This window comes from Neomonachus schauinslandi, chromosome 13 (assembly GCF_002201575.2).
Source record: "Neomonachus schauinslandi chromosome 13, ASM220157v2, whole genome shotgun sequence".
In the NCBI taxonomy this organism is placed as follows: Eukaryota; Metazoa; Chordata; class Mammalia; order Carnivora; family Phocidae; genus Neomonachus; species Neomonachus schauinslandi.
In genome coordinates this window covers 92,214,226-92,234,004 of record NC_058415.1, presented here as the reverse complement: position 1 = coordinate 92,234,004, position 19,779 = coordinate 92,214,226, and the positions used below count along the sequence as shown (strand labels likewise).

The 19,779-nt window shown below is 62.3% G+C and overlaps 1 protein-coding gene across 1 annotated transcript in view; it reads left to right on the top strand.

Annotated features, from left to right (window-relative positions):
* The window catches only part of CCDC187 (coiled-coil domain containing 187), a 34,364-nt gene extending 19,571 nt beyond the window's left edge, over nucleotides 1-14,793 (top strand). The window contains exons 13-25 of the mRNA XM_044920443.1: nucleotides 188-301; nucleotides 1,326-1,447; nucleotides 1,570-1,661; nucleotides 4,172-4,257; nucleotides 4,926-5,053; nucleotides 5,998-6,085; nucleotides 7,320-7,466; nucleotides 8,343-8,479; nucleotides 10,949-11,100; nucleotides 11,468-11,601; nucleotides 11,934-12,048; nucleotides 13,016-14,373; nucleotides 14,635-14,793. Coding sequence (XP_044776378.1) covers nucleotides 188-301; nucleotides 1,326-1,447; nucleotides 1,570-1,661; nucleotides 4,172-4,257; nucleotides 4,926-5,053; nucleotides 5,998-6,085; nucleotides 7,320-7,466; nucleotides 8,343-8,479; nucleotides 10,949-11,100; nucleotides 11,468-11,601; nucleotides 11,934-12,048; nucleotides 13,016-14,373; nucleotides 14,635-14,793 — 2,832 coding nt within the window. The remainder of the gene's footprint in view (nucleotides 1-187; nucleotides 302-1,325; nucleotides 1,448-1,569; nucleotides 1,662-4,171; nucleotides 4,258-4,925; nucleotides 5,054-5,997; nucleotides 6,086-7,319; nucleotides 7,467-8,342; nucleotides 8,480-10,948; nucleotides 11,101-11,467; nucleotides 11,602-11,933; nucleotides 12,049-13,015; nucleotides 14,374-14,634) is intronic.
* The last annotated feature ends 4,986 nt before the right edge of the window (nucleotides 14,794-19,779 follow it).

The window sequence follows — 19,779 nt, the reverse complement described above, 5'->3', positions numbered from 1 at the left end:
GCTGGGGTGAGCGGGGAGCAGCCCTCGCCCCCCGGAGGCTGAGCAGAGAGGCCTGAGTGGGTGGCTTTGGGGGCATGTCTCCGAGAAGTGGGGCACCACCTGCCCTCTGGGGCTCAGGGCTTTTGGGAGCCATGGGGCAGCCGTGTGGGCCCCCCCAGGAATCCTGAGGCTTGGGCTGTCCCTGCAGCTGGACCAGGAGAAGCAGAAACGGGTGCTGACCCTTCTGCGGCAGCAGGCAGAGCTGGAGGTCTGGGAGACGCAGAAGGCCCTGGACCAGCTGCTCTTCAAACACCAACTGGAGGTCAGCCGGCCCATCCTGAGGGCCCGAGGGCTCTTCCCAGGCATGCCCCACTCCCGGCCAAGGGGCGGTGCCACCCCGCCTGCCCACCCGAGCCCGGGGCCCTCCTGGGTGGATTTGGCTCTCTGGCTGCGTGGGGGCCACGTGCCTTTGTGGAAGGTCAAGTTGGGGAGGTTGCGGAGGACACAGTGCCACCTGAACCGTGGGCCCTGCTGGAGCCTGGAAGAGGACAGCATGGCTGCCTGCCAGAGGCCAGCTCAGTGGGCCACACACAGACGCTCAGTTTAAAGCAGAAGCAGGACGTTTGGGCCCACTACTAACCTGGGGGCACCTGGCTGAGGGGACAGATGACCACCTGAGCCTGTGTCCCGGTGTGTCGGCACCTGAGTCTTGGGCCCTCTGTTGGAGCTCACGAGCTGATGTGTGCAGGGCGCTCAACAGCCCTGGCAGGTCTGCCAGGAGGGGCAGGGGCCCCACATCTCCGAACCACCTCTGCCCAGCCCCCTGCGCTCGCTGTTCCGGCGAGTACAGATGGCACCTGGCCCTGCGGCCGGCATCTGGGATCTGGTTGGATGTGCTCAACCTTCTCTGTGTCTTCGGTTGGGGGACTGTTGGGAGGTACTTGCAGTACATTGGGGAGGCATTCCCAGGAGGGCGCCCCAGCCCGGGGAGCATGTGCACACACAGGTACACACATGCGCCTGTGTGTGCGGGCAGCACGCACATCCGCCGGGGTTCCAGCTCTCCCCTGCCCCTCCTCGTTCCCAGCGTCACACCCGCTGAGTGCTTGTAGCTGCCGCAGCTGGGGTGCAGGGCTGCGGCTCCCGCCATCTGATCCCCCAAGTCTGGGGTGCTCCAGCCCCGGCCTTGCTCTGCGTCTGCTCGGCACCTGCCGCCCTCCCCCACGCCGCCACGTCCAACCCGGTCTGGGGGGCAGGGGGGTCCATGAGCCCCATGTGGAGGATGGACAAAGGAGGCCTCTGGGGTTGGGGCCTCCACAACACACCCCACCTTCCTATTCTTGCAGCATCTTATGGAGAAACCCTCCACCCAGGCCAGGCCAGAACCGGCTTCAGCTTCGGAGCGGCCACGGGTGTGTGGAGTCCTGGAGCCGACAACCTCTCCGGACACCGCGACCACCAGACCCAGGTGGGGCCGCAGGTGGGGCTGGCCACAGCCTCCCAACATAGCCGCAGGCGGGCCGGCCGCCTCGGACAGGCGCAGGCGGCTGGTGCTGCTGGGGCTGTCTCTCCAGCACTCTCCCCCCACAGATCACAGCCAGCCCTGGGCAGAGACGCTGCCACACCCTCCCAGGGTGCCCAGGAAGGACAGCAGAGTCAGGAGGACAAGTCAGCTTCTGCAGGTGAGAGTCCTCAAAACCATGCACACGGCAGGCGTCTGACCCCGCGCCTGGGGCAGGCAGAGGGGCCCGGCTTTCAGCCACATGCCTCCCCTCCTCCTGCAGACAGGCTCTCCCGGTGCTTCTCCTTCCCTTTCCCGGGCTTTGTGTTCTTGCCGTCGGCATCTACCTTACACGGTTCAGGAACTCCACGAGTCTCCTTTACTGTTGGAAACACTCTGTCCCCTCTGAAGGTGTCTGCACAGCTCCATTTCCCGTGCTCGATCTCGTTGGTGTAGACCCGATTCTGTCTCTGGCTTCACTGTCCTTCTGCCTGAAGGATCTCCGTTAGCATTTCTGGTGGTGCCGGTCACACATTCTCTGAGCTTTTGTAAAGCCTAAGGACAAACTCATTTCATCTTTGTTTTTGAAATATCCTTTGCTGAACATAGAACTCCAGGTGGATGTTTTCCTTCCGGTTGACGCGCTGCCTGGTCTTCTGGCTTGCCCTGTTTGTGACGAGAAACCTGGGGTCACTCTTCTCCCACGCAGGAGGCGCTTTTTATCTCTGGCCGCTTTTCCCGCTTTCTCTTCGTTACTGCTTTGGAGCTATTGGATATGACGGGTTTTGGTGTAGCTTCTCTTTCTGTCTATTGTGCTCAGGGTGTGTTGTGAACCTTGCACCTGCGGGTGCATCGTATTCGTCGTGTTGGGGAATGTCCGGCCACCATGTCTTCTGTGTCCTCACCTCGCCTCCACTCGCCTGGACGTTTTTCCACCTTCAGTTCTTTCTGTGTGTTTCTTTTTTTCTTCCGTGTTTCCTTTTGGAGAATTCCTACTGCCGTGCCTTCAAGTTCATTACTCCTCTCCTCTGCGGTGTCCGATTTGTCACTAATCCCACTCAGCATCTTTTTCTTCTCAAGCATTTGGGTTTTCATCTCTAAAAGTTCCATTTGGACACTTTTTTATATCATCCCTGATTCTACTTAACTTAGTAAACATAGGGAATATAGTTATAAAAGCTTTTAAAGTCCTTCTCTGGCTTATTCTACTATCTGGGTCGGTTTCACTGATTGATTACTCTCGTTATAGGTCATGCTTTCTTGCTTCTTCACATGCCTGCTGGACGCTTTGAACTTTACCTTGTTGGGTGCTATATTTATGTGCTCCCACAAACAGTTGTGAGCTTTGTTCTGGAACACAGTTACTTGGATGCAGCTGGATCCTTCCAGGTGTTGCTTTGATAATTGCCAGGTGGCTATGAAGCAGGGCTCGGTCTGGGATCAAGGCAGGAGCTTCTGTGGACTCTGCCCTAAGACCCATGGATCATGAGGTTTTCCAGCCTGGCTAGTGGAGACAGGTGCAACTCTGGGCCTTCTGCTCCTTCCTGATGCTTCTCTCCCCAGCACGGGTAGCTTCCTCACATGGTTCCCACAGAAGGCTTGTGGGGGACACTCCAAATCTCCAGGTTCTCCCTATGTGGCTCTCTCCTTTCTGGTCCTTCTTCCATGAGTTTTAGCTGCCTGGGTCTCTCTAGACTCCCAGCTCCATCTCCTCTCTTCGAGGGGTCTGCAAGGCTCTGCCTCAGTTTCCCCTCCCTGCACCGCAGCCTAGGAAACATTCTCAAGGCAGTAAGCTGTGACAATCAGGGGTCTCACCTGTTTTCTGTCTCTCAGGGATCACTGTGCTATATTGCCTGATGTCCAGTGTCTGGAAAATTGTTCTTTCGTATGTGTGTGTGAACATTTATATATGTATACATGTGTATATGTGTCATTTTTTTAAAAGATTTTATTTATTTATTTGAGAGAGAGAATGAGAAAGAGAGAGCACATGAGAGGGGGGAGGGTCAGAAGGAGAAGCAGACTCCCTGCTGAGCAGGAAGCCCGATGCGGGACTCGATCCTGAGACTCCAGGATCATGACCTGAGCCGAAGGCAGTCGCTTAAGCAACTGAGCCACCCAGGCACCCATATACGTGTCATTTTTTTGTTTTGTTGCATTTTAAAGTTATTTTTAGTGGGACAGTAAATCCACAATCCAATCCTTTTTACTCTCTTGGTGGGAAGCACAAGTCCTCAAATGAACTTTTTAAAACTATAGAGTCCTTTTTCCATCCCATCCAGCACTGAAGGACAGCTAGCAGTGCTCAGTGGCAAGAGAGCTGCTCATGCCCGGAATTTGGGCTCTGCTGTCACCCCACCTGCTTGGTGCTAGACCTCAGATGGGTCACTCTCTGTCTCTGGGCCTCAGTCTCTCCTTCTGTGGAAGTGAAGCAGCAGAACTAAGTCATCCCCGAGGCCCCTGTACCCTGGGTCTTGTCCTGTGTATGATCAGTGGGTTCATACACAACCTTGCATCGGGACAAAGGAGATGGTGAAATTCCCCTGGTGTGGCTTTGTGAAGATCTGGTGTGAAGCTGTGTATGTGGGGGGTATTAAATACCCCAGACATCCTACCTTTGAGAGGCCCTCCTGGAGAAAAGGCCCCTGGAACCCCCACATGACCCAACCACCAACTGCTTTCTGTCCTCAGAGCCCCAGCAGGAAGTGGGACCAGACCAAGCTCCCTCCCAGCTGCCCCTGGCCAGGCTCTACCCTCGGGTCAACCCCACCCACCAGGTAAAGGGAGAGGTGCCCTAGGGAGGGGGTCCAGGGGAGGCACTGGCAGCATGTTTCAGACCCAAATCCTCCAGCTGACTGCCTGGGCCATCAGGGGCTGAGTGCTGAGGCCCACGTCTCCTAGAGCCTGCACCCAGGGCGTCTCTGCTGCAGATTCTGGGCTGGGGGAGGCACTCCCTGCCACAGGCATCACGCACCCTTCCCACTGACATCTGCCCAAGCCCCTTCCTCATGCCTGGGGCGGTAGGTGAGAGCAGGCATTTCAACAAAGTTCTTCAGGCAGGCTGGCCCCAACCTTTCAGGCTGCACATTTCAGGGCAGGCAGCCATCTTTCCCCAACCCTCTTGGGCACAAACATGTGCTCAGCCTGGATCAGGGCTGGGCATGAGACCAAGACAAGCAGGACCCCGCCCTGCCCTTGGGAGCTGACAGTCGGGAGGGGGGTACTCCGCCTCAGGAAAGGAGACACTACGGGGTGGGGGGGAATGAGTGAGGCGGGACAGTCCAGGAGGGCTTCTTGGAGGCGGCGGCCACCCCTGGGCTCGGCACCGCTCCCACCCAGCGAGCTGGTCCAGGAGTGGCCTGCTCGATGTGCCCCGCCCCAGCGGAGCCTGGCGGGGCCCTGGAGCGCCGACGCCGCCGGAGCCCCGGGCCACTTCACGCTCCAGATGCTGGAGCTGAGCCTGCGGGAGGAGGAGCTGCGCGCGCAGCACCAGACTGCGCTGCTGCGCCTGCGCGAGAAAGCGCTGGAGGAGAAGATGTGCGCCGAGCTGGCCTGGTTGGAGCAGCAGCGAGCGTGAGCGCACGCGCGGTTCCGCCCCCGCTCGGGCCCCGCCTCCCGCCTCCCGGCCCCGCCCCCTGTTCGGGCCCCGCCCCCGAGCCTCGGGCCGGACCGCGTTGCGGGGAACGGACTGTACCGATCCCAGTAGTGATGGGTATTTGCGGGAAGTTAGCTAAGGCAGTGAAGCTCCAAGAACAAATACGTACTTACTGAAACCACCCGCAGTGCCGCCTCTCCCGGGGAAGCCCGCCTGTTTAGCAGTCTTGTTGAGGGAGACACGCTTATGGCTGCTGACCCGCATTGGGAGTTCACCCAAGTGCTGTTCTCTAGCCTGAGTTTCACCCTGGATCAGGAAAAGCTTCCCGCGCGCCCCTGCCCAACGCCACAACTCGCAGGGTGTCCCGCTCGGGCTGGCCGCCCAGCTCCTGTAGCCGGCCCGGGCTGGGCCTCCCAGCCGCCTCCCGCTCTGCGTCCTTACACTGAACAGGCGGAGAGACTCCCCTTAAAGTAAATGCCTGCGAGCGGGCGGGCTGTGTCCGTGACATGCATTTTGATGCACTGATTTTTGATGCATGGAGAGCTTCCTGATGGTCCCTCACTGGCTTCCAAAAAGTATACCCCAGCGAAGGTCCTCCCCGACAGTTGGAGAGCATGCCAGGCTGTGCGTGTGCGGTTCCATGGTGCCCCCCCTCAAAGGACCCTCTGAGTGGGCTGGGGCTCCAGAGTGCAAGGCGCTGCCCTCCCTCAGTCTGTCAGGCCCGAAAGTGGTCATGAAGAGTAGGTGGGAAGAGTGACAGCCCGGGCCGGGCCTCCAGGTCCCCCGGGTTCCCCCAGCCTATCCCGGCTGTGGGCGGGGGCCGTCCCAGGTCCACATGACTGGCCGGGGCTGGCCGTGTCTGCAGTTTTCCACACCCACCTGTGGATACCAGGTGAGCAGTGGGTCCTGCCTCCTCCCTCAGGTGTCTGGGCAGCAAGGGGAGCCCCACGGTGCCGGTAGCCTTGGTGGAGAGGCAGCTGCAGGCCCTCAGCAGCCTTGAGCAGGAGCAGGTAAGGGCCAGCGCAGCCCCGAGGGGTGGGCAGGCGACCAGCACCGAGTTGGTCCTGCCACGCTCCTGACTGGTGTGTGAGCATTCTGCACCACACCGTGATAATTCCCCAGCCGTCACCACCCTCCCAGGGGGCTCAGGACCCCGTGGTGCAAGGGGAGCATCCAGTGGCCAGAGGGGGCAGCGTGGCCTGGATGCCGTGTGGCCCTGCCGTCCTGCCCCCTATGGCCTCCTGGAGCCTTGCCAACGGGAGAATGACAGCAGTGTCTGCTGCAGGGGCTGCAGGGGCTGCAGGAGCGTCAGCGCGGCCGGCACTGGCCAGGGGGGGTGTGCACGACCACAGAGGGGCTCACTAGGTGCTCCGAGCCCAGTGTCCAGGGGCCGCTGTGTGGTGGGACCCATGTTAACCCCCTTTATGCAGATGAAGAAACTGAGGCTCAGTGTAGGGGGCTTGCCTTGTTCAGGGACCCGCAGAGGGGCAGTGAGGGGTGGGGCTGGGTTGACAGAAACCCTCCCCCCAGACGGCCTGTATGGGCCAAGGAGGTGGGATGGGGGATGTGGGGATTCCAGGCAGAGGGGCCAACGGGAGCAGACCCAGACAGAAAAATGGGGTGACATCATGGCCGTGAGCTGTGAAGGGGGCTGAGAAGGGGCTCCAGTTATCACATGGCAATGAAGTGGTGAACCAGGTGGTCGGAGCCCCTGACCCCTGGGGCTTGAGCAGGGGGCCCAGCTCTGCCCAGCCTTAGTTTCCTCTTCTGACCTATAAAGGGTGCCCCCTCCCGGGGTGGGTGTGCAAAGACCTGAGCATGTGCTCCGGGCAAGGTGGCTCTGCCAAGGGGTGTGCCTTCAGAGACAAAGCAGGGACCAGAGGACACCTGTGGACAGTTTAATGAAGGGACGAGTCCAGGGGGTGGGGGCAGTGCCCAGAGCCTGGAGAGAAGGAGGACTGAGTGGGGAAGGGCAGAGGTGCAGCCAGCCTGCCCCAATCCAGCCCTGGGGGCCCAGGGAACAACACCCTACCTTCCCTCCCGCCTCCTGCTAAGCCTCCTGTTGGCCAAACCCACGGGGGGCGAACTTGCTGGAGCAGGATGAGAAGGGCACCTGGAGGGGCTCAGGGAAGGCCCCGCAGGAGCTGGGCTGCCCCCTCAGACACCCCTTTTTCCCGCTCATCACGTGGGTCTCTCTTTGTGTGGGGTTGGGGGTTTTGCTGACGCCTCCTCTGTCTGGTTCAGAGAGAAATCCGATGCCTGCGGAACACTCACCTGTTCTCCCACAAGGAGAGGAAGCTGCTCCTACAGCATCAGAGGGACATCCTCTGCCTGCAGACGGCCCTGGCGCACCTGCAGCAGGAGCTCGAGGCCCGAACCAGGCCGCCTCAGGTGGGCGCGCTCCCCAGGCTGGAGGCTTGTCACCTGTCCCCTGGCTGCTCCGTGGGACAGGGCAGGACCCCCGTCAATATGCCTGCGACCCAAAGCGGGGAGGGCCTGGGGAGAGATGCAGCAGGAGGACAGGAGGGGTGGCCACCTCCTGCGGGGGCCAAGGAGGTTTCCTGGATACCGCAGCCCTCGTCAGGCTCTGGAAGGGGAGCCAGACCCCCCATGGTAGGGGAAGCCACCCTTCCAGGGCCGGGGGTGGAGGTGAGAAGCCCAGTGGAGGGGGGGTTAGGCTAGAGCTGGGGATGGGGCCAGGGCTGGTGGCGGCTGAGGCAAGAAGGAAGGGTGGCCTGGGCTCCTAGGGGGGCAGCCCCTTGGGGAACCCCAAGCAGCAGGGGTGTCCTTGCTCCAAATCCCCGTCCCCACCAGCTGTCCCATGGACGAGGCTGTGTGGACACGGAGCGGGGCAGCCGTCCCCAGCCTGCACGTCTCTTCTGTCGAGATGGGGATGTTGATGGCCTCACCTGGTGGGGTGAGGATGGAATGAACTGGGTTCTATGGGTTAGCAGTCACACTGCGGGATGAGCAGCCTGGTGGTGTGCGCCCTGCCCCAGGCCGACCTGCAGGACAGGTGACCCGGGGCAGCCTCGGGCAAGGAATCCCCAGCCCTGGGCCTTATGTCTGCACCTGTCTGGGGGTGATTAGCACAGGATGCAGGGCTGCTGGGAGGGTAGAACCACCTGTTTGAGCCGGTGAGAACACCTGCTTCAGCACCACACACCGGGCAACCAGCGGCCTCGCCACGTGAAGCCTGCCCCCTGCTTTGCCTGAGAGCAGGTGAGACAGGTGTGCGTCACAGGGCTCCCTTGTGCTGTTTCTCAGAGGTCTGGCCCCGAAGTCAAGCCTGCTCAGACGGAGGGGCCGGCACAGGGCTCCTCGTGCCCCTCGACACCACATGGGCCTGGCAGCCCCACCGGCCCCAACCTCTGGAGAAGCCCTGAGAGCCCAGGCGCCCAACAGTGAGTTGTCACCGGCAATCCTGGCCCCATGCTCACCATTAAAAGCCTTTCCCGTGCTGAGTGGCCCCTGTGCTCATGGCTGCCGGGCCCTGCACCTCTCAGCCCTGCTGAGGGGAGGGCGGCCCTGGGGACCCCGAGGGGGCCCTGCTCCCGCTGGCTGGCCCATGGGGATGTGGGCAGAGGCCAGAGCGGCCCTGGCCCAGCGGGAGGAGCACAGCGCTGGCTCGTTCCTAGCGGGGCTGCTGGCTATGGTGTGGCCCTGGGGTGCCCTCCCTTCCTGAGCCCGCTTCCTCATCTGTGAAACGGAGACAGGGCTGCCACCATCCCCGGGCTATGCAGGGAGCAGTGAGACAAAGCAAGTAGACGGGCCTTGCTCGGGGGCAGTGTGGCCCCCCCAGCTGCCAGGAGCCCCTCCAAGGCCGGCGTGGGCTGTCCTGCCCGCTGAGGCGGCTGAGCCTTCTCTCACAGGCTGGCCACGTGGCCGCTGGCTTCGTTCTGCAGCAAAAGGGCCTCTCCTGGCCGACGAGAGGGGCCCTGCCCAGGCTGAGTCACCGAGGGGGCGGCGGGGGCGACCGATGCCCAGTGCCACCTGACACGGAGCCCTGCTGTGCGGGAGAGGGAGCTACTTTTCCCATCAGGAGTGTCGTCCATCCCTACACTGGGAACGCCTCCTTCCCTTCTGTCTTAAATAAAATGGCCCCAGGGCTGTGGGCCCACCAGCCAGACTAATCACAGCAGTCTGGGGGTGAGGACGCAGGAGGCAGCCCCCACGCCGGGAGGGGCTCACCGCCCCCCGCCAGGAGCGGCCTTCACAGGGACCCCTGCCTGCCTGTGGGAGCCCCGGCGCCCCCGGCAGCCCTCTTCCCGCGTGGTGGGACCCTTTGTAGGCCTCCACCGCACAAGGGGGTCATGGCCCACTCAGCTGCCCAGCCATGAGCCCCACTTGGCTTCCCTGTGAGAGCCCATCTCAAATCAGTCTCAGCATGGACTGATCTACCTACCCTTCACGTTGCTATGGATTGCCAGGCCCGGGGATCTATGAAGAGGCTTCCAGGCTGGCTGCACCCTCCCGGTAGCCGGATTGTTGGGAAGGCTGTGTGGGCGGGGCCGTGAGCGCAGGCGGGGGCAGGCCTGGGCCCCCGTGGGAGCCAGCCGTCCTCCTAGGGGGCGAGGCCTCCTTTGCTTTTCTCATCACACCAGTGAGGCAATAGTCACTGTTGGAGGGTCAGGGAACAGAGAAGCTGGGTACAAAGAAGGAATGTTTTCGGATTTTTTATAACCACTCTCTCCCTCACTGAGAGAGATGTTTGACTTTTTGCTGAAGGTCACGCCATGCAGAGAACAGAGGTACTTCATTCTTTTGCTCCGACAAGGGGAGCTCAGCAGAGCTCGGAGTGGGTCAGGGCCCAGGTGCATCCTTGAGCTAGTGCCCGTGGGCCACTCCCCGCACTCAGCGCCCCCCAGGGCTCCTGGCCTGAGACCCTGGGTGTGGGGAGGGGGTGGGAGGGACGATGAGCCTTTTAACGGGCAACGGGGCTCCCGTTCCGGGTTATTTAGCCTGTCCTACTCCCGAGGCGGCACTGAGGGGTGGGTGATGGGCTTAGGTGCAGCAGCCCCCTTGCTCCGTCCTCTGCGTCCTTACTCCTGGGGCCGGGCAGGGGCCTGCGTCTGGGACACCCCGGTGTGGACAGCTGCCTCCCAGGCCTTGCCCCAGAGTCAGAGCTCCAGCCCCTGAGTTGTCTCTTCCTTCAAAAAGGCTCAAGATCACAGGCACTAGGGATGGCCCTATGACCCCACTCCCTGTTCACACTCCCGATGTGGGTGTGACCGCCTCGGGGGAGACGCTCGGGGCCACCCTGGCGGGGCAGCCTGCTGTGCCCAGTTGTAGTGAACAGAAGCAAGGCAAGCCAGAGAGCGGTGGCCGTGTCCCAGCAGGCCTCCGCACCACACTGACCTTCAGTCCAGGGGTCAGGAGACCCGGCAGCCTTGCCCCCCAGCTGCCTCCTTGAGGCTGTGATGATGGGGGAGGGGGGTTCTTGATGCCGGTCCGGGTGCCCAGAGCATGGCAGGGGGCCTGGGCGTGTGGCGTCCAGGCCTCCGACGGGCTGGGCATCCCAGAGCTCAGGTCGGCCCAGTGGCCGGTCTCCCTGCAGAAATCTTGACAGAACACCCTGTGCTGGGGGACAGACACCTCCCTCCCGCCCCAGCCCTGTGCCCTGTCAGCCCCCAGCAATGGCCCCATCTGGGGGCAATGGCCCCCGCTTGGGAAGATGCCTGGTGGGCAGGGCCCGGGCCCTGTTTTCCCTCACCCGCACGCTGCCCACTCGGCCACTGTCCACAGCTGTGCCCTGGACGCATGCTGTCCCCCTCGGGGAGTGTCCTGGTCAGGGCTCGTCACCCGGGGAGGGCACAGCCCGGACAGACGGTCACAGGCCCTCTGCACTCACTGCCTTGCAGCCTTCCCACCAGGCAGGAGGACGGGACCCCACCCCAGGCCACTTCAGCCACAGATAGTCCCCGGCTGCTTCCAAGGCCGGTGTGTGGAGAGGACACGCCTGTGGCCCGCAGCTGGCCTGACGCTGGGGGCCGGCTGGCGGAGAGCCAGAGCCCCGTGAGCCAAGGTAACCAGGCAAGGCAGCCGAGGACCAACGGTCATCCTGTCAGTGGGCCCTGGCCACTTGGGGCAGCACCGGGTTGAGGTCAGAAAGACCTGCATCCTGGCGAGCCTCGCCCGAGCAGTGCGACCGGGCCATCCCCCACCTCTCCCTCCATGTCTGGGTTCAGTGGGCCTGTCTGGGCAGTGTGGGTGGTCCGGCGAGGGGTGCTCCTCCCTGTCCTCAGTCTCCCCCTCTCTCCGGGGGCCAGTTCAGGTGGTGGGCCCGTTTCCCGAGGCTGAGTGTTTCACGTGGCTTCAGAATTCCTGGACACTGTGCCGTCCATGTCCTGCGGCCCGTGCCCGTCAATGCTCACGGTCCCTTTGCCTCACAGGAGACCCCCAGCCCAACCCCCAGCCCTTGTCCTCGGAGGAGAAGACCCGGCCTCTGATGGAAAGCCGTGCACAGAAACTCCAGGACTGGCACTCCCTGGGCAGAGGGGGTCCCTGCAGCCCCCAGGAAGCCAGCGTGAGTCAAGGCTTGGCCCTGCACCCTCTGCAGGCAGAGTGGAGGCCTGGCCTTGCTTTGTTGGGTTCTACCATGTGGCTTTGGATGGGGGTGTCATCCTGTCCACCAGATGAGGGTTTGGATGGGATGGGGCCTGTTTGGCCCTTCCCAGGTAGATTCGTCCGTTGAGGGGTCTTTGGAGTCCACAGGGGGCGGGTAATCTGGTAAGAGGGGGTCTCCAGGGCCATCTTTAAGGGGATGGTCTTTGTTCCTTACTGGAGTCACAGGAGCACAGCGGCTTTATCCACGGACCAACGCCACAACCCAGCTGTGGTCTTCCAACACATTTCCAGCAGGTGGCTGAAGGCAGCATGAGCCCAGCAGGGTCGGAATTGGGGCTGGATTTTGCCAACAGCCCCAGGGAAGAGGTCCAGCAGATGGAAAGCTGGCTGTCAGGGGAACAGAGGTGTGAGGTTTGGAGGGCTGCCTGGGCCGGCGGGACCCTTGGGCAGGAGTCGGGGCTCTGGGACATGGAGATGCCTGTCCTCTCCCGGAGAGATCCTCACTCCCTCCTGGCGCCCCTTGTCCTGGCCTGGGCCCCCTGTGCACCCCTAGCCCTCCCCATGCCCTCCTGAGTCTGACTCCCTCTGTGGAAACAAAGATGTCACCTGGTGAATCGGCCCAAGACCCAGGGGTGGGGGCAGCAGGAGGGGCCCTTCCAGGGCCTCTGAGCCTCCAAGCCTCTCAGATGGCAACACCCCCAGAGACCTGATCCAGCAGGGACTGAGGCCAGAACCCCTAAACACAGGGCCCCTTGCCCCCACCCCGGGAGTCCTGTGCTCTGGTGGTCCCTCCCTAGTGGGGCAGATGCCTGGCAGGCCGGTTGTCAAGCTTGTGAGGTAGTTGAAGGCCCTGCAGAGGCCCTGAGCTGTGAGAAGGAGGCTGGGGGGATGGGGCCCTCTCCAGGGAGCCCCCAGGACATGCCCACCAATATGCCTGCAGGATAGAGAGCTGTTGGCAGGAGGACCCCTGCGACCCCTTCTCTCGGCCAGAAGCCACCCCGCCGACCGCTGCTCCAGGTGATCCGCCCCCCGCCCCCCGCAAAGGCCCCGCCTTGCACAAGGAACAACAAATCCTCACTTAAGGGTCATCCAAGACTGGCTCCTCAGTCAGGGCCAGCCTCTCAGTCTCTGCAGGCAGCGGCAGCTCTGAGGCTGGACATGTCCAGACGTGATTCCCTTCCGTGTGGTGCTGGGTGTAGTCGGGGGCTCAGCCACGCTGACGCTGTGGGCATTTCTTCCGCCTGTCTGGGCTTTTCTGGTTTTGGGCCCCTGGCTCAGGGGCCGTGGGGTGTGGGCTGCCACTTGGCCCTTGCCGCAGGGGTGACAGAGTGTGAGGACTGTGGGCCTCACCCCCAAACCCCCTCTCTCTGCAGCTCCTGCGCCACCCAGCCCACGTGCGGGCAGCCCCCTGGAGCTGGGCCCCGAGTCTGAGTCTGAGTCCGCTCCCCGGAGCTGCTCGGGGTCCCGTGCCTCCTCCTCTGTGAGCGGGCCGTCCTGCCGCTCTCTTCAGGAGTTTCAGAAGGTGTCCGCCACTCTGGTGCAGCTTTCCCTGTCAGACTGGGAAGCTGGGGACCCTCCCGACGCTCCCGACGCAGACCCTGGGTGGTCTGGGGAGTTCTCTCCTCAGGACTCCTGGGGGCTCCACCGCGGCGGGGGGCAGGTGGCCCGGGAGAGGGTGGAGGGCAGCGGGGCCGGTCCCCGGTGCGGCTCCCCTGTGGACGCAGGAGGCCCAGAGCCAGGCGGAGGCCCCCAGCAGGCAGGCTGGCTGCTGCCTCTCCCAGATGCCCCCTCTTCAAGGTCAGGGTCAGAGCTGTCAGAGGCGTCCAGCGAGCTCTGGGACGAGGAGAACCTGCTGGAGCCAGGCACTGGTGCTGAGCCAGCCTCGGGGCGCTCCTCCCCTGCGGGAGGCTCATCCCACCTGGAAAGTGGCGGGGCGCCCTGCTCTGCACCTCCTTCCTTGGGCCTTGGGGAGGGGCAGGAAGCTTCTGGAACCAGTGGGAGCCTGATCAGTGGATTAAATACAGGAAGAGCCAAACAGGTGTCACGGGAGGCTGCCTGCATGGCACTCCCATCCAAATCTTCCTCCAGTGACTTAGACCTGCCCCTTTCCTCTCCCTCGGGGTCCTTGGCATCCGAAGCGGTGGATTTTGGTGAAGGAGGAGACACTGGGCCTCTGCAGGCCTCAGATGGCTGCCCACAGGGGCCCGGGGACGCTGACCTGAGACTCTCCAATGACGGGAAACCCCAACAGGCCTGGTCTGAGCCTGAAGTCCCCGTGAACCTGCGGGCTCCTCCTAGGGACGCTGGCGGTCTGGTAGCCCGGACACCCGAGGGCTGGGCACCTGGGTGTAGGGGGAGGGGAGACTCCCCTGACTCCCCTGCCCCAGAGGAAGCCTGCTCCACCCTGGCCAGTGGGGTCTTGCCTGAGATCCTGTCCCCCGTGGACGACATGCTGTCCTACGGCAGTGCCGACCTTCCATCCTCCACCCACAGGGACGCCAGCTTCCCTCCTCTGCCTCCTACCCTCCCAGCAGAGAGGGAGGCCAACGCCACCAGCCTCCACTCAGAAGACTTCCCTCCCCCACCTGAAGATGCCCTGTCTCCTGGGGGCTCGCTGGGCTCCCCCAGGGAGGACGCCTCCATCAAAACTGGGGAGTTGCCCTCCTTGTCTGAGGAGGGCCTGCCTGAGCCGCTGTCCCCGGGGCCCCAGGAATCAGGGCTCTGCCTGGAGGTGGGCAGACAGGGTGGAAGCCTTAGGGACAAATTGGGTGAATCGTGTTGTGATGGGGGAGCCCAGGCTGTGGGCAGCCAGTGGTCTGAGCCAGCTTGCTGGCTAGGGTCCCCCTTGTGTGTGGGGGCAGGTGATGCCGTGGGGGGGCTCCCAAGGCTGCCGGTGCAGCCCCCAAGCCCATCCAGAGTGGCCTCCGAGGCCGGGGAGGGTCTGCCAGTGTTGTTGGCGGCTGGAGGTACAAGGCTGTCTGGCACCGGGCAGGGCGACCCGGCTCCTGCTTTGGGCGCAGGCCGCTGGGTGGACGCACCCGGCATGGGGAGAGCTGAGGTGGTGGATTTGGTCTCCAGCCAGCTCACCAGAAGGATCCTGTGCGACTCGCTGGCTGTGCTCTTGGAGATGGCCCAGCCGGCGGCCCGCTAATGGAAGACCTGGCGTGTCCCCGAGGCTGACCCGGCATGTCCCCGAGACAGATGAGACTCCTGAGGAGACAGTGCAGGGCCCGCGGTGACACACAGACCCCTGTGACGTTGCCGTGTCATTGTGCCTGCGTGTGCTTGCATGTGCTGGCACATGCGGGAGGCTCCGGAAGCCTGGACCCCCGAGGGCAGAGCCGCCATTCAGAATAGCCACCTGCCGTTGGCCGTGAGGGTGGTCACCCGACGGTAGGCCGAGGACCAGGCGCTGGCGTGACGTCAAGTGCAGTGGGCTCTGCATTCTTCTGGACGTTGGGTCCACTGCTTCCAGAAGGCACCTGAAAGGGCCCCTGTTCCACAGAGTTCAAGAGGCAGGAAGGTGAAGGGTTGTGCGGGGAGTGTCCGGAGGCCGGCTGGCCCAGGACGGATGCGGAAGTCACGGATTTGAGAGAGAACAGTCTGGAGCAGCTGGGAGGGGAGCAGCTCCCAGGCTGAACTGGGCACCAGGCCGTGAGACCACCTGCCAGGACGGAGAGCCATCCAGAAAGGCCAGGGGAGAGAGTGCGGTTCTGGGGACGTGGGACAGCCCGGGGTGGAGGTGGGCACGGGGCACATCTGCACTCACACCCCCAGCTCTGCTGGTTTCTGACACCCAGGCCTGCGTGTGGGGCAGCCCACCTGTGCAGATTAGAGGAGCGGCCAGCTCAAGGGCCAAAGCTCACCGGCCAAGCCTCGGCCTGTCCTCTGGCTGTAGGTGGGCCGAGGCCTCCCTGAGCGCTCAGGACACCTTCTGGAAGACACCAGAGCCCCTTCCCTGGTGGCCGTCAGTGTTGGATGAGCCCTCGGGGACACAGGTGGTCTTCAGGGGTGTTGGCAGGGTGCTGATCTGTCAGGACTTGGCTCCTCCCATCCAGGGCCTCAAGCTTCCCCAGCTTTAAGAGAGGAACTCAGCCGCTTGACTGCATTTATGGACCCCTGGGAAGACCCAGATTTTCGCGACTTGCAGGTTAGGTGGGAGACGTCTCCAAAGCTGGCCTGTCAGAGCCCCGAGGTCGGCCTGCACCCTCCACCTTCTAGCTCTGGAGAGGGGCCTCCTCCAGGCAGCCCTCCATCAGGCCCCATCTCTGGGGCAGCCACGCGTCCAGGCCGGCTGCTGGCCAGACCCACCCTTGTCACAGTCTGGCTCATCCTGGCTCAGGGCTCGGGGAGGCACGGGCTAAGACACTTCACACTGCCTTCGCCCAGGAGAGGCTTGGATGGGGGGTGGGGGGAGGTGTTCCGCTCTGTAGACACAGTTTCCAAACAGCTTCTGAGCTACAGCTCTCTTATTGATTTCCTTCTAGTTTTCTGAACAAATTAGTCTGTAATTTTTTATTTTTCTCTATTTATTGCTGACCCTTTTGGATTTACGAGGCCGTGTGAGAGGAGTTATGTATTTTACACACACGCGTTTGGCATGGTAATAAATCTCCCACATCAAAACCCTGCAGATTTGCCTCAAACTCGATCGCCCCCTTTCTGGTCGCCGTGGGGTGGCTGTGCTCCCAGCTGGACCCTCCCGAACGACCTTCCCCAGGTGCCGGCTGGAGACACGCCGCGCCCAGGACAGCGGGGTCCGCGGGAAGCCGCGCTCTACAGTAACTTGTAGTTACTGTAGTTACTTGTGTGAGCAAGTTACTGTAGTTACTTGTAGTTACGAGTGTGAGCACGGCTCTAGCGTTCGGGTCTATTGAGCCGGCGAAATTCCACACCGGGACTGCAGCTGCCAGGGCCTCACGCGCCTTGGCTCCAGTCCCTACTAACCTCGTGGGCCGATAAATCTTGATACCAGCCTCCAGAGAAGTCATTATCTTTCACAGGAAGTGATTATTTCCCAGTTAAAGCCCACATTTAATTTTCCAGTGATCTGTCTCTTTCAGCTGCCCTGCACCGTACCCTCCTGCATAAAATGCCCCCGAATGCGCCTTCAGTCCTTCAAATCCCAGACCACCAGACCAGCTTACGAGGCCTTTTCGTCCCTTACCCTGAGTGGCCGTAACAGCCGCTCCTATAAAATACAGCTGAGGGCCAGGAGGGCAGGTGTGGAGCAGCGACGGCTGCGTGCGCTCCGGGGGAACATTGCGGCGCCCTCAGGGTGGTGCTGTCCTGTGCCCGGGGCACCTGGCACCCCGGGGTGGGAGGTGAGTGAGCGGCTGGTCCACCGGGGCCAGGTTGTCTGGCTGTTGGATGAGCACCCAAGCAAACCCAGTTGAGGAGGTCAGACTTGTCCGTGCCGGCTCCCCAGGCAGCATCCGGGCCCCAGAAGAAGGTCTGCAAGTCCCACATGGCCCACCCTCTGCCAGGCATCAAACCCCAAGCTGTTCCTCTCCATTTGTCCCCCAACAGCGCACCTTTGCCCCCAGCAATGGCCCTCCCACATCCCCGTGAGCACAGCTGGGAGCAGGCGGTGGTGTTTGCAAATGGGACGAGAGGTTTGGGGCATAAGGACAGGATCGTGGGCACGGGCACACACACCCTTGCACCCGTGGCCCTCCATCCAACAGCTGCGTCCGCCCAGGCTGTAACATGGCCCAGCGGGGCCGCTGTGATGCTCCGAGTCCATCCCAAATCCTGCTCTCCACCTCTTCCTGGGGGCGTGGCAGGGACCCCCGTCCCCCTGCCTCCATGTCCACCGCCCCCGCTCTCCTTATCGTGAGGACGCACAGGATTGTCCCCCCCAGGCTCCGTCCCTGGTGCGTGGCCGTGCTCTGGAATAATCCTCCTCCTAGAAGTTTTCCTGAGAATGTGTGGTGTTCCTGAGCAGCACCGCCTGGACACCAAACGACAGCTGGAGGGCAGGGCCTGCTCCGGAGTCTGGGCTGCAGCTGGGTTCCTCTCTCTGCCCCGTGCAAAGCCTGCCCCGTCGGTGGGGTGCAGAAAAGGCTCAGCGGCTCTGCCCTCCGGGGCCCCCGCCCATGGGGCTGCACAGGCGGCCCCGGGAGCAGAAGGAGCTGCGCCTTTGCCCGGCCCCTCCTGAGCCCCAGGGGCCCCCAGGTTGGAGACCCCCGCTGTCGAATTTGTGCCGTGTGCCCTTAACCACAGTACTTGGCCCCCGGCTTCAGTTTCCCCCCTGTAAAACAGGAACACCAATCCCTCACTGTATCAGCTCCGAGATGCAGGCCTCCCCACTGTCGAAAGCCTGTGGAATCAGAGAGCATCCTTGTGTGGGAGGATCTGACAATCACCCTCAGCTGCGTGTTTCCACCTCAGCAGCACCGTCGCCCGGCCTGCGCGCCCACGGAGGGAGGGCAGATGCCTCTTGCAGACCGGTGGGGGGGCGGTGCCAGGGGCTGTCGTGGGACTTGGAGCAGGGCCTGGAAAACCAGCAGAGGTTGCGATGCTGCCCATTTCTCGGATTCTGAGATACAATCCCCCACACACCTTGTTTTAATGCTTCTGAATCTGGCTGCATTTTACAATCGACATGTGCATTGAAGTGTTGCAGTCTCTCCACGCTGGGCTAAGCCGGGGGCCACGGCTGGCTTGATGTCACCCCAGAGCAGGTTTGGGTGAAGTATTACGTGGCCATTCTGACTGGCCTCCAGTGGGGCTCACGGTGTCAGCGGCACAGCCTGCCTTGCCCCCGTGGGGAGGGACACCCTGCTGCCACTTGTCTGACGAGACCTGAGGAAAAGGGATCCCCACAGCAGGACGGGGGGTTCGGCCAGCACACCCAGAGCAGGTGACTGGCCTCCTGCTGGCCGAGGAGGGAACAGGAGAACCCCAAAGGCCGCTCAGTGGGGCCACATGCACCCCCACTGGCTGCCCCAGAGAGCCCCCCTCTGGCTCCCTCAGCGCCTGGATGGGGACACACAGGCCCCGGGGTAGAGTTGTGACGGTGGGACTTGCCCCTGGGGAGGGAGGGGCACAGTCCCTCCAGGTGGCTTTGGGTGTTTGCTGTGGACTGAACTGTGTCTCCCCAGAATTCATACGTGGAAGCCTTAACCCCTAGAGTGCTGGTGCTAGGAGGTAGCTTTGGGAGATGGTCAGGGTTTGATGGGGTCATGCGGGCGGGGCCCCACCCTGGTATTAGTGCCCTCATGGGAAGAGGCCCCAGAGAGCTCGCTCTCCCTCTGTCCACGAGCACACACAGAGGAAGGGCCCCAGGAGGACATGGCGGGAAGGTGGCCGGCTGTCCACAAACCAGGGAGTGGGCCTCACTGGAAGCTGACCCTGCGTACCCTGACCTGGAACGGCCAGCCTCCTGAACAGTGAGAAACGAATGTCTGCCGTTCAGTAAATGCCCGGTCTGTGGGGTTTGTGAGGTGCCCTGAGCAGGCCCTAGTCTGCAGCTTGACTAGTGAGGCCCCACCCAGACCTCCTCCCCGCTGGTTCTGGGCTCCCTCTCTTCCCCTGGCTCACTCTGCTCCAGCTGTTCTTCCCACGTGCTTGCCCTTCTACCTCAGGGCCTTTGCACACGCCCTCCCTCTGCCTGGGCTGCAGAAGAGCCAAGAGGCCTGAAACATAAGAATTTGACCAGGCCAGTGACTGTTGCTGACTCGTGTCTGCTCTGTGACCCACTTCCTTTCTTCTTTGTTTTGGTCCCACAGTTCAGAGAAAATGTTGATATGCATAACAATTACAAATAGCAATTAAAAACCAGATCTGCTGTTGAATTAAGCAAAAAGTCATATTGATAGGAGCTGAGGAATTGATAGGTCATCAGGGAGCTGGGCGTGAGCAAGGCTGCACCAACAAGCATCTGTGGGCCAGGCTCTGTATGCCGAAAACCAGACACACAGCCACCAGGCAAAGAATCCACCAAGGGGCCTAAAGAAGACACAGAATGTTGAAATTAGAGTGTGTAAGGCTAAACCACGGGCCCGGATCACAGGAATCTAGGACAGAGGGCCATGCCCACCGGGTCCTGGCGTCACAGCCTTACATAGAAAAGCCCCTAAACTGACCAGTGGGAAAATGGTCACCAGGGGCTGCTGCCCAGAGAAGGCTCCTA